The sequence below is a fragment of the Lethenteron reissneri genome, chromosome 72, assembly GCF_015708825.2.
Source record: "Lethenteron reissneri isolate LAM-NWPU_2019-01 chromosome 72, ASM1570882v1, whole genome shotgun sequence".
Lineage (NCBI taxonomy): Eukaryota > Metazoa > Chordata > Hyperoartia > Petromyzontiformes > Petromyzontidae > Lethenteron > Lethenteron reissneri.
In genome coordinates this window covers 5,917,339-5,929,779 of record NC_083850.1, presented here as the reverse complement: position 1 = coordinate 5,929,779, position 12,441 = coordinate 5,917,339, and the positions used below count along the sequence as shown (strand labels likewise).

The 12,441-nt window shown below is 42.9% G+C and overlaps 2 protein-coding genes across 5 annotated transcripts in view; one reads left to right on the top strand and one right to left on the bottom strand.

Moving 5' to 3' along the window:
* Nucleotides 1-12,441, top strand: part of LOC133361284 (zinc finger protein 239-like) — an 807,570-nt gene that overhangs the window by 86,191 nt on the left and 708,938 nt on the right. The gene's annotated exons all lie outside the window — the stretch shown is intronic.
* Nucleotides 1-12,441, bottom strand: part of LOC133361348 (zinc finger protein 585A-like) — a 75,318-nt gene that overhangs the window by 58,979 nt on the left and 3,898 nt on the right. The window contains exon 3 of the mRNA XM_061580278.1: nucleotides 4,485-4,681. Coding sequence (XP_061436262.1) covers nucleotides 4,485-4,681 — 197 coding nt within the window. The remainder of the gene's footprint in view (nucleotides 1-4,484; nucleotides 4,682-12,441) is intronic.

Here is a 12,441-nt window from a genome sequence, read left to right as displayed (position 1 = left end):
ACGGTAGATCGACGTCTGGAACCCGTCTGAAGATGTCGCCACGAACTCTCCCGACGCAAAGTCGCCTAACTGTCGACACAGCAATTGTGCTCGCCAGTCTGCGTTGTCTCGCGATTGAAGGGCGATCAGCAGAGCGACGAGTCGAGCATCCAACCTCATCAAGTTCCCTCCCGAAATGGCATTGAGCTCTGCTTCTGAGCCGCCTTATAACTCCCCCCCAAGGATCCAATCCTTTGTCTTTCAGGATATTTGCATTCGATTGTTAATTTTGGAAGTTACAATCCGCATGTCTATTAACATACCGAAGGGTAATGTGCCCATTGTGCTTCATGCATGAATATGTAAGTTCATCTCAGTGTGTAACTGTGCGCCTATTTTGAATAAATGGAAAAATTTTGTCCTCGATTTAAAGTGAATGCAGAGAAATTAGCACGTAACTTTAGAAAAGGAAGAGAGCGGCCTTCTCGACGAGGGAGTGAAACCCAATAGGTAATATTCTTTTACAGCGTTACAATGGATAAGTTGTAGTTCATAGGTTATAATGTTATGTTTCACTATGATAGAGCTTAAGATGTGAGAGTCTACAATATCAGAGTTGATCAAATGCGACGATCAAGGGCGTCAATCGGGTGAGTTTGATCAGAGGCTTTAATCAAAGGCGTCATCCCATCACGGAACACCACCTCCCTGCGTTTATTGCAGCAACAGAAACAACTACAGCAGCAACAACAGCAGCGACAACAACAGCAGCAACATCACATTTCGATGGCGACGCAGCTACTTCCGATTCTGCTGCCCAGCTGTTTGTAGTCGGGACCTTCTCTCGCAGGACCCCACACGTCTTTGGAAATGATTGCGATGATCATATTTGAGCTGAGAATTAAGTCACTCAAGATTACTTTATATAACCATAACTTTAGGTAGGTTAGTGTCATCGGGGCTCTGTGAATACTACTCATGAATGAAATCACACTCCTGTATGACCGACATTGTAAAAATTTTGGTTGATCGAGTAGAACAAGTCACATGACATGTCCAGACGAATTCTTATCAACAACAATGTCCTTAAATATGATGCTAAAATAAATGTTAACACTGGATTAAACGTGTACCTCTTAACCCCTCCCTCGCATTTACGACTGACGATTTGCATTTGCACGTAACATACATTCAAGCACAGTGAAATGCTAATACGACAATATTATTATTCTAAAATGTGAATGCGATTCTTGCCCTGTACCCCCCACAGTTCACATATCCGACCCCCGGTTCAATTTAACAGATAATTTACATACACATGTGTAGAGTGCGATTGTAATACTTCTAATGAGATTTAAATACCGTACCTCCGTTTATGGTGCTATAAATTATAAAACCAGTTAATACTTTTTTGTCGTTCAATGTTTAGTGTTATTGTTTATAGTGTTATTAGTTTACATGTTTTAAGTACAGGTGATTCCCGCTATACTTCGGTATTCTGGACCTGAACGTTGCGAAACGATTCATAACGAGGACCTTTCCCCACCAGAGCGCAATCCGCTAATGAAAAGAACACGGGGCGGCGGGAACACGTGCTTCCATGGGCAGTGGGGGACAGGGCATAGTTGTATTGCCCACAGGTGCCACCGGGAAAATCCCCCAAGTTGCTCCGCCCATGGCGGGGTCAGGTAGAGGTCATAGAGGTGGGTGATGTAAAGACAGTGCCTCAACTAAGGGACAAGTGGTGACAACAAGATAGAGAGAGTTCGAGAAGGGAAGGCGAGACCAAGTGTGGGCGGAGGTTCACGCCGATAATGAGAGAGGGGGAGGAACGAGGTTTGGGGCTGTGTTGGCTGGTTGCTGTCTCGTCGTCGTCGTTGCGACATCGTGACGCCTGGGGTCTGAAACCGCGTTAAAGGCTAAATAAAAGAACCCTCTGCAGTCTGAGTCTGGAGTCATTACAATTGTAACGATTCATTATTTCAATGGCTAATATTGGGTTTGTGCGATTATTTTACATATTCATACTGAATTTTGCTATTTGATGCCATTGAGATGGAACATTCATCCAGCAGTGGACAGCTTGATCCTAATACCACCAAAGTGTTATTCAAATAAATTTAATCCCATCCTGATCCTGCACCTTCCGCTTCACATATCCCACCCTTGGTTGGCACGTCCATATTACATACATACATTTTACATTCATACATACTACATAGAGACATATCTCATGCATACATATTACATACAGACATGTTACATACATACATATTACATGCAGACATGTTACATACTCACGAGCATAGTGTGATTCTTAGAGGACCACGGTGTGAAGCTAAGAATTCGAATGAGATTCGAATATCACACTTGTTTATGATGTTATTTTATAGCGTTATAATGTATCGCTCATAGCTTATGTTGTTAGAGTTCACAACATTATAGTTTACTATAACACTGGTTTGTAGTGATATTTTAAAGCGTTACAATATATAGCTCATAGTTTTAAGGTTATATTGTTAGAGTTTATAATGTTAGAGTATACAATGTGAGTTTACAATTTGAGAATTTGTGGACGTGCCCTGTTCTCGTGGGACCCGACACGGATTTGGAAATAATTGCTATGATCATGTCTGAGCTGGGATGAGCGACTACTGTTTACTTTGTTTAATCATAACTGTGTGCAGGTTAGTGCCATCGGGGCATAGTGAATACTACTCATGAATGAACTCATACTTCTTTCGGATATAAATTGAAATCATGTTGGTAGAACAAGTCGCCTGTCTTTTCTAGACGAATTGTTATCTTCAAGTGCGTCCGTAAATATACTGCTAAAATACACAGCATATGGAAGGCTGCCTTGTTGGGACGATGTAGTTTGGCTAAGGCGCTGTGGCCGGGTGATGACACGGATTCTGAAACAATGGAGTTAAACACTCGCTGCTTGGCCCCGTCGACAGCAGCGAAGGCTGTCATATACCGCCCCATTTACGAGTTGGATGTATAATGTGTATAGTTGAAGGTGCTAGGTGTTGTCTTCTTCTAACAGCTACAAACGTGCGTGTTTTGTCTGTTTTTAGGATTTGTCCATTGATGTTGTTATTTTTAAAGCGGCGTTTTTTGTTGAGTTCTGTCACTTGAGTGTTGCAGTTTTTCTAAGAATTCGTCACGTGAGCGTGGTGTTTTGCTTCTGGGAATTTCTCTTTGTCACAATTAGTGATTGTTATAATAATTGTAAAGATTCATAATCTCATGAGTTTCTAATGGGTTTGTGCGTGTATTTATATAAATATATTCCGTATTGTTACTCGATGACATCTAGCAGTGAAAATCGTGATTGTAATAAGACCATGTTGTAATTGTAATAATTTTTATCCGATCCTTGCACGTACACTATACATACATATGAGCAGAGTGCGATTCCAATACGACCAGTGTTCTTCTAATGATATTATAATACTTTACCTCCGTTTATATGGTTATACATTTAAACACTGGTTTATAATCGTTTAATGTTTAGTGTTATCGTTTATAGTATTACAGTTTACATGTTATAAAGTACAGTTTATCCCCGACATACTTCGGAATTAAGGACTGGTACGTTGATGAACGATTAACTACGGGGACCTTTCCCCTCAAGGAACACGTGTTAATCGGGTAGACAGCCAAGATGCTGCCGGTTAAGGGCACACTTGTGTGACGGACATCCTCCACCTGAAATTATCTTAACATGTTATTGCTAGGAACATTATAAAATAAAGACCGTACAAACATTTGTTAAAAATACGTTTTTATTCATCTGCAATCATTTTTACGTCAAAACTCGAACCGAATATTTATTATGTCCTATGTTCACACATTTCCAGTACAATGCAAACCATATCCGTTCCAGGAATACCAAAGCGTTATAGTATCATTCCCCATGATGTCCTTATTAGTTCACCACATTTGTTCACTGTGCGTCTATGTTGAAGTCAAGGCCATATATCCAACGAACGCGTCATCAATGTACATCCTGAAATCGGCTATCTAAAGTCGATTAATACCAATTCAAAAAGCTATATACTTGAAAACTAAAACGTTTAAAATGTTGAGTAAAGATGTACCTACAGACGCATTCCATCTTTAGCTCAACAGGAACACCTAACGACTACAATTGAACCCTCTCACAACCAGTGCTCATCACACCACTTCGGCAAGTAATCCGATAACATTACAAACCACCACTGGGCACGTCATTAAACTCTCACAAACTGTAAAACTAAAATGGTCAAAATTACACACAAAAGTACTCGATACGGCTTAATAGATATAACCACATGACGTAATTTTTTTTCAGTCACCCCGAGCTCTCTGGTTGACTCTCGAGCCACTCCATTACATCCAACCATCTCTCGGGATCCAACTGCATGGGATCGAAGGTGGAAACTTCTTCAGGATTCATTCCAGCACCTCGAATTTCAGCTTTTGATTTCAGTTTCCTATCATTGTGGACCTTCTGATGCCTGTTCATGTTTGATGAGCGTGCAAATGCCTTCCCACACACAGGGCACAGGAATGGCTTCTCGCCCGTGTGTGTTCTCTGGTGACTCTGAAGATGTGATGAGTGTGCAAATGTCTTCCCACACAGAGGGCACAGGAATGGCTTCTCGCCCGTGTGTGTTCTCTGATGAGTTTGAAGAGTTGATGACTGTGCAAATGCCTTCCCACGCACAGGGCACGGGAACGACTTCTCGCCCGTGTGTGTTTTCTGGTGGTTTTGAAGAGTTGATGAGTGTTCTCTGGTGTCTCTGAAGATGTGATGGCCGTGAAAATGCCTTCCCACACAAAGAGCAATTGAATGGCTTCTTGTCTCCGTGTGCGTGGGGCTGTGGAGAGCGTATCTGCTCCATGTGAGCGTAGTAACAGCAGCTGTGTTATCGAGTCAAAAGTACGCTATCGGCCGCAAGGATGTTTAGCGTTGAGTTTGAGATTTTGTTAACTGCTAAAACAAGAACGACACTCGCGTCTAAACGAGACGCAAAAAAATCCCGTAAATTTGACGACGAACACGTTTAAGAGTTTGTCCGCGAAAATAGACACTTACTTGGAGATTCACGGTACATCGATGTCTGGAACCCGTCTGAAGATGTCGCCACGAACTCTCCCGACGCAAAGTCGCCTAACTGTCGACACAGCAATTGTGCTCGCCAGGCTGCGTTGTCTCGCGGTTGAAGGGCGATCAGCAGAGCGACGAGTCGAGCGTCCAACCTCATCAAGTTCCCTCTCGAAATGGCATTGAGCTCTGCTTCTGAGCCGCCTTATAACTCCCCCTCTAGGATCCAATCCTTTGTCTTTCAGGATATTTGCATTCGATTGTTAATTTTGGAAGGTACAATCCGCATGTCTATTAACATACCGAAGGGTAATGTTCCCATTGTGTTTCATGCATGAATATGTAAGTGCATCTCAGTGTGTAATTGTGCGCTTATTTTGAATAAATGGGATTAGCGCTGGAAAAACACGTTCCCCATGCCCTACATTGTCCTCGATTTAAAAAGAATGCAGCCCCGTGGCGTTGCCAAAAACCGCCAAGCTTCGGAAGTGATCACGTACAGACGCGTAGTGACCACACTTGCAACACAATCACTCTAACATCAGTAACCAAAATCCGATTTGGTACATGGTCTCCGCTTGGTCTGGTTTGTATCCGTCATCACCCCGAGTTTATTGCTCCACCTCGGTGGTCTCCTTCTTTCGTTCGTACGTTGATGTCGATGCCGACAACAAACTAAAATTTCACACCATTGGAACCCCATTTGCCTTTTGGCGTCATCTGGTCCAACACCATGTGAGACTAGGCTCTAAGGAAAGCTGTCTCGGGTGTGGACCAATCAACTTCAAGGACAGTGCATACATTATCAGAGTTATGTTTTTTGTTTGCATTTTGATTGCAGGTATTGTGGTCTATGCAAGCATGACTCCTCGTAAAAAAGATGTCAGTTTTGTTGCCAGATTAAAGGGTAAAAAACCAATTATCATATTTTTTACTGGCAAATGAGGTACCAATGGTGTAAATGCTTACCCCTAGCTCTCATACTCTGATGGTGCATTGTCTTTGAGTTGTGCGCCTTTTAGCGTCATCTGGTCCAACCCATGTGAGACTAGGCTCTAAGGAAAGCTGTCTCGGGTGTGGACCAATCAACTTCAAGGACAGTCCATACATTATCAGTTATGTTTTTTGTTTGCATTATGACTGCAGGTATTGTGGTCTATGCAAACATGACTCCTTGTAAAAAAAAGGTGTCAGTTTTGTTGCCAGATAAAAGGGTAAAAAACAAAAATTTCACATTCAGGTGGTCAAGCCACGCAACCACGTCAACGAGCAGCGGAGCGGACCGACACTCCGACGTCTCCTTCGTATTTGTGGATCGGGAATTGTGTCATTATGCGGTCTGTCCTGGATAACCGCAGTCGCATGTTACTGCAGAGTTTTTAATTTTCCATTTGCGTGTCAGGTGTCCCGCGTCTACTGCAATGATTTGTATGGTGGATGCGGATTTAGGGTGGACCGTGAGCAGCTTGGTGGAATATAAAACCCCAGGGAATTTCTGCGTCGGCTTCTTAACAATAAGGCCGTGTTTGTTTGTGAGTTCTTTTGAACTCCATTCAGCTCTCCGAGCTTCATCGGGGGTTTGAATCCGCATTTTTTAAGGGCAAGCACATGGGGTCCAATAGGGGCTTGCCGCGTGACTTCAAGCGATGGCAAGGGATGTTACCGAGGTCCTCATGAATTGGGGAAGCCGACTGTTTTCCCTCGACTCACAGGGCTTCCCCAGTAGGTGTTGTATATGTAGGCCTTTTCCATTAATTTATATTAAGAATATTTCTGCCAATTTTTTTAAAAGTTATAAATCTATAAAAAAAAAATGAAACCAACACCCGCCCACCTCCCACAAGCCACACCAAGCATCTGGAGGTCATAACGACGATCTGGGAAACCTACAGATTGTCAAATGACCATATGACACGACCCCCACGAACGTTTTGGACGTTTCACAAACTTCTCCAGACACAGACACAGACCAGGGGCAAACGGACATTACAACTGGCGTTTTCTTTAACGGTAAAAGTTCGAATAAGTCGACATTATATACTGCAGTCTACACATTAGTGGCTTCATTATAACTTCTTTTATTTCACCCTTATTCACCTCATATATTGTTTATTATTGTATCTTTCTATCTACGTGACTTTACCATGAGAGCCAAAAAATACGAATGCCGGCTGTCAAGAAAGCTTAAGTGAAAACTTAGTTACATCTCCAACCTCAGGATATCAAAATATAACTCGAGAATAAAAAGCATGGATCCCTGGATACAGACAGGGAGCAAAGGTTAATAAAACCCTTTAAATACCGGAGGTAACAACTAATGGTACATTACAAATCTTGGTTAAACATAAACCAAATAATAATTATGAGGTATTAGACCTAGGGTAACTCAAAAAAGATACAAGGAAAAAAGGTCAAACACACAAGACCAGATAATATGTATTTCATTTGTCTTCCAACAATTTGACACAACAAATGGTAGCAATAAAATACGTATGAAGGGATGGTGCCTCCCTTGAGATAGCAAACACCACGAAGGCAGAGGGGGGGGGGGGCGGGAATGCAAACAACAACATTAACATGGTGATCGAAAGTAGCCAGTCAAAGGTAAAAAAAGGGGGGGGGGGGCAACCAGGTGGCTGTGGCAACGGGAGGAGAACGAGAAAGAGGGTATCTGTTTCTTTCGCAAGAGACGCGCAGAGGGGAGAGCATTTAACATATAAGTGTAATAAAGGACTCTTTCACTGTGTCTGTCTCCGTTGTCCTTTATTCGGGTTCTTTACAACTTGTCCCACACGGCCCTCGCTCAGAGCCTCCCCGCTTGGCAGCTCGACGCTGCCGTCGCTCCCGTAGCCTTTCTCCACTCCGATGCAGCTCTGCTGCAGGTTCCCTTGTACAGTCCTCCGGCTGCTCTCACTGCAGCTCCACCGCTGCTCCTCGTTCCTACCTTGCTCGGTCACCACTGGCCGACGGTGCCGAGTCTCACCGTGTGGCGATCTCGCCACTCTCCACTCTCCGCCCTGCGTGGCCTCACCCTGTCTCTATTCCCGTACTCTCCTCCCGTCTCTTCCGGTTCTCCCCCTTAAGACCTCATCCCTCTCTCTCACGTGACCTAACCCCTCCCCCCGTGACGTCATATCCGCGAGGCCGTTTACGCCCGCATTACAGAAGCAAAGACACAGATCATGCAACTCAGTACTGCGAGGGGCAGGTTCCACGGCATGGCCTCGAGATCAACAATGGGTGTCGTGTCTCGCAGAGAAGAGGGGCGAGGTGTTGCTAAGTGCCGAGTTCGGCATGGACCGACAGAGTATTGCTGAAAGTTTGATTCTACATTCATTTTGATGTTTTGAGTCGCTTGCAGAGTCAAGGATTGCGATGAGTTGTATTGTACTAAGCTATCAGAGTCGTGTAAGAGGTGTGCGAATACAATTTACAAGTTGTGAGAGTGAGTGATCCAGCCAGCGACGAGCAGCTCACCGCAAGAGCCCTCTTGGAGGAAGGACGGACAGCACGAAAGTTGAGCAACGAAAAGGCGACGCCCTGAAGGAAGGGTGGGAGAGGCACCACTGAATGCCAGCGTGAAGCTGGCAGCTGCCTGCCAAAGAAGAGAAAACGGAGCAGTGGAAAGAGCCGGAGCAATCGCAGCCCTGAAGTAAGGGCGGAAAGCGCCAAGTATCGACCAAGCGAACATCCAGAGGACCAGCAGGAGCGGACGAGCTGCGAGTGCATCATGCATCGCCAGAGAGCACGGGGCAGGCGTGCAACCAGCTCTACCGAGCAAGGGTGTCTGCCACCAGCGAACGAGTTGCGAGCACATCGTGTATTGCCAGAGAGCACGGCGCCGGAGATAGTGCACAACCAGCGCCACCGGGCGGGGGTGTCAGCGGCCAGCGGTCGAACTGCGAGCGCGATCAAGCACCTTCAAAGACAAGCGTCGTGTCGACTCAGCTCATCCAGCAGTGAAATGAGCCTGCAGCTGCTGCCGAGCGAAAGAGAGCGAGAGCGCCGTGTGTTTGACGCGCCCAAACACACACACACGACTCATCGCTCAGCAGGGAACAAACACATTTTTGGTACAAGAAACGCCCAAAACTCAAAGAGTTGAGCAAGGAGACAATCCACCAACACACGCACATATCTGGAATAATTAGAGTGCTCCAAAAGTTATCCTTGTGTTTCACCCATTGAGTTACGTGGATACGGTCGTTTAGAAGTATTTTAGTCATACTTTTTGTTAATTGCCTAACTGTAGCAATGAATGCATTGATGAAACAAAACATGTATAAACATATACGTTAGGATCGACACACTCACAGGGATACTATTGTGTTAAAATCTTTATTTTGATCACAGAATCTTGCCCGCGAATTTATTGAAGCCTTAGCCAATTGATAAGCATTTGCTAGACAGACAGGCATACTTCCGCACAACATTGTTCCAAGACATTTCGTTAATTGCATAATCTTACCAATGAATTAATTGAGGTCTACTTTTGCTTTCGGGACATGTTTCTTTATTGCTGTTTGCATGAAAATTGTCACATTATATGCTCGCTTTACTCTGAGGAATTAGCCAATTGATATGTTACCCAGTTTACAAACGTAATCATTGCGGGTCAAAGGTACGGATCAATGAGGAAGGCATCTCCAGGAGTACTGTGTTGACATTCCAAGCATAAGAGTTCGCTTATTAGAGTGTTCTGTTTTTGTTGGAAGATTAAAGTTGCTTAACATAGAAGAGTCTGAGTGGTGCCTTCCTAAGTTCATGCATAATAATATTAAATATAAGAACTGTATCCTGCGGAGAGATCTGAATTTTGAGACCTGACATAAAACACGAAAACATAATCAGTAAAAGTTAAAACGAGAATCATTGTATTATCCCGATTGAAAATATAACCCTAGACAACGAAGCTGAGCTTAATCAGCATACTTACAATCACACTTGCATAACTTCATACAATTAATTGTCTTATCCCGATTGATAATACAACCCTAGACAACGAGGCAGAGCCTAATTATCACAATTTGTACACATTAGCATAATTACCTAAATTAGCATAATTTCGGATAACTACACATTATAGTTATTTTATTATTATTATTCATTTTTCAAGACCCGACATATACAATACTGGGAAACCGTGGGATATCCCCGCTAGGGGCCCCTCGGGTAAAAAAACAATGGTACCAGGTGACCCCCCCACGAGACCCTACGTGGGTGCGTGTGTGTGTTAGTGGGGGTGTGCGTGCGTTTGTGTGGAGGGGGGCGAGGGGATGGCGGAGCCGGAGGAGTTGCTCCGCGGTTGTGGCACCACATATGCATCTCTACCATGTTATTTTATGCAGGATTCAGTTTTTATTCCGTTTTCTACATAAATTTACATGAGCTCTTTTGTGTATCTCTCTTATGGGTGTCAAACAGAACGGTCTTCATGTGTTCCAGTTGAATATGGTTATGTGGAATGTCGTACATGGCATTGTTGGCGTCGTTATAATAAATGCTGAACACGCGATGCATGCTCGCAGGATGTGCAGATATATTGATGTTATTCGACTGCGTGGGATGTATCCTGTGTAAAAAAATGATTGCAGCAATGTCTGAAACACAGAACATTTCAAAATTAAGCATTAATATCATATTTATAATCTGGAAATATATTTTGTGCGTGTTTTACTGTAATACGTCTTTGAATGTCTTTGTTTCCTTCAAAACAATCAACCAATACCTATATATATAACCGATGAAACGCACTAAAACGTTGCCTATCGTGGGTTTTCTTACCATGGGTTTGACCATTCAAGCAAATTGTATTGAATAATAGTTAATCAATTGCACCTCTGTGGTTTGACGATCAACAGTTAAGCCTAAAGATTCCCGTATGCATCGCAAACAAGTACAGCACTGTGGTGATGCTGATGTGGATGAATACACACTCATCTTGTCTCCCTTGCAGCCCATTACCGGTCCCAGTTCACGTGTTCTCAGCATCCAGAGTGACAATGTGGGTCAGGTTTTGTACTATTACATGTACGTGTAGACTACTGTGCTCTGCATGATTTGTTTTCATTCTATACATGTACTGTACAAGTGGGCATGAGAGTTAGATGTCCTTTGCATTGCACTCTCATGCCTTTGGATTGCACTTTCATGCTCACATGTCCTTTGGATTGCACTCTCTCTTGCCTCGTGGAGGCCATTTTTCGATCTTAAATTAACATGCTAATCTCTCACATTAACATAGCCACTTCCGTGACCTCGTCGAGGAGGCCGCTCTTCGATCTTACAGTTACATGCTAATTTCTCACATTAACATCACTAGCCCCGGCCACCTCTTTATGATCCTTGGGCTACAACCATTTCAAACTTTTTAAAACAATCTGCCTTAGCAGTAGATAATGCTTTCACATCTGATGACGGACGCTTGTGTTGCGCCCGAAACGTCGTGATTTATTATATTTTAATTAATTCCTAGTTTCCCCAATATGCCTTTGAATATACAGATCGCGAATGTGCCAATTGTAAATATTTTAAAGAACGTAACCCCCGTTTTTGGAAAAATGTGGGTGTACAAAAGTGTAAATGAACAAAATTAACGATGGCAATGACAACGTGACACCTTTAAATAACAAGAAATACAAATATATGCAAATTGTATGCATTCTTTAAGGTTTTCAGATGTGTTTTGTTCATCAGAAGTATTTAATTAGCAAAAACGTCCTGTTTAAAGCCACAGAATAGCATAACATCACGAAGAAAGATTGATTTAAATGCTGGGTTTATGACTCAATTTGCTCTGGTTTGTGTGTCCATGTTTTGGGAAATCCTCTGTTAAATGTCGTTGGTTTTATCTAATGTAAGTCGTTGTTGATAATACTGGATCATCTTAATGAAAATTATCATGCCCCCTGCTATAGATGGACAGATTCACTTTCTGGCAGAAATAAGACATTAATATATTTATGAATATATTCAACATGAACTTGAAACGCATACAGTATTAACGTGGCACACGGTACACCAACCCTGAATAATGACATAAATCATTGCAAAAAGTGGTCTGTGTAAAATACCGTTGAGGAACGTCATAATGGCTTGATTACAACAAATTCTACCATACTCATAAAGTCCACCCCTGGAATATCATCTAGATGTGGTGATGCTATGAATACCCAAAGTCTCTGTTGCGTGAAACAATAGCTATTCTGCCTTTAATAGTGTTATTACGTTAAGGATCCATATACCAATGCCTTGTAGCCATTTTTGGTAAATGGATCCTTCTTCTGAATTTAGTACTGGAGTTAAGTTTGTAGTTATTACACATTTTATAAATCAGTTTGGAGAGTAGCAAAAACATTGGTAGGCGT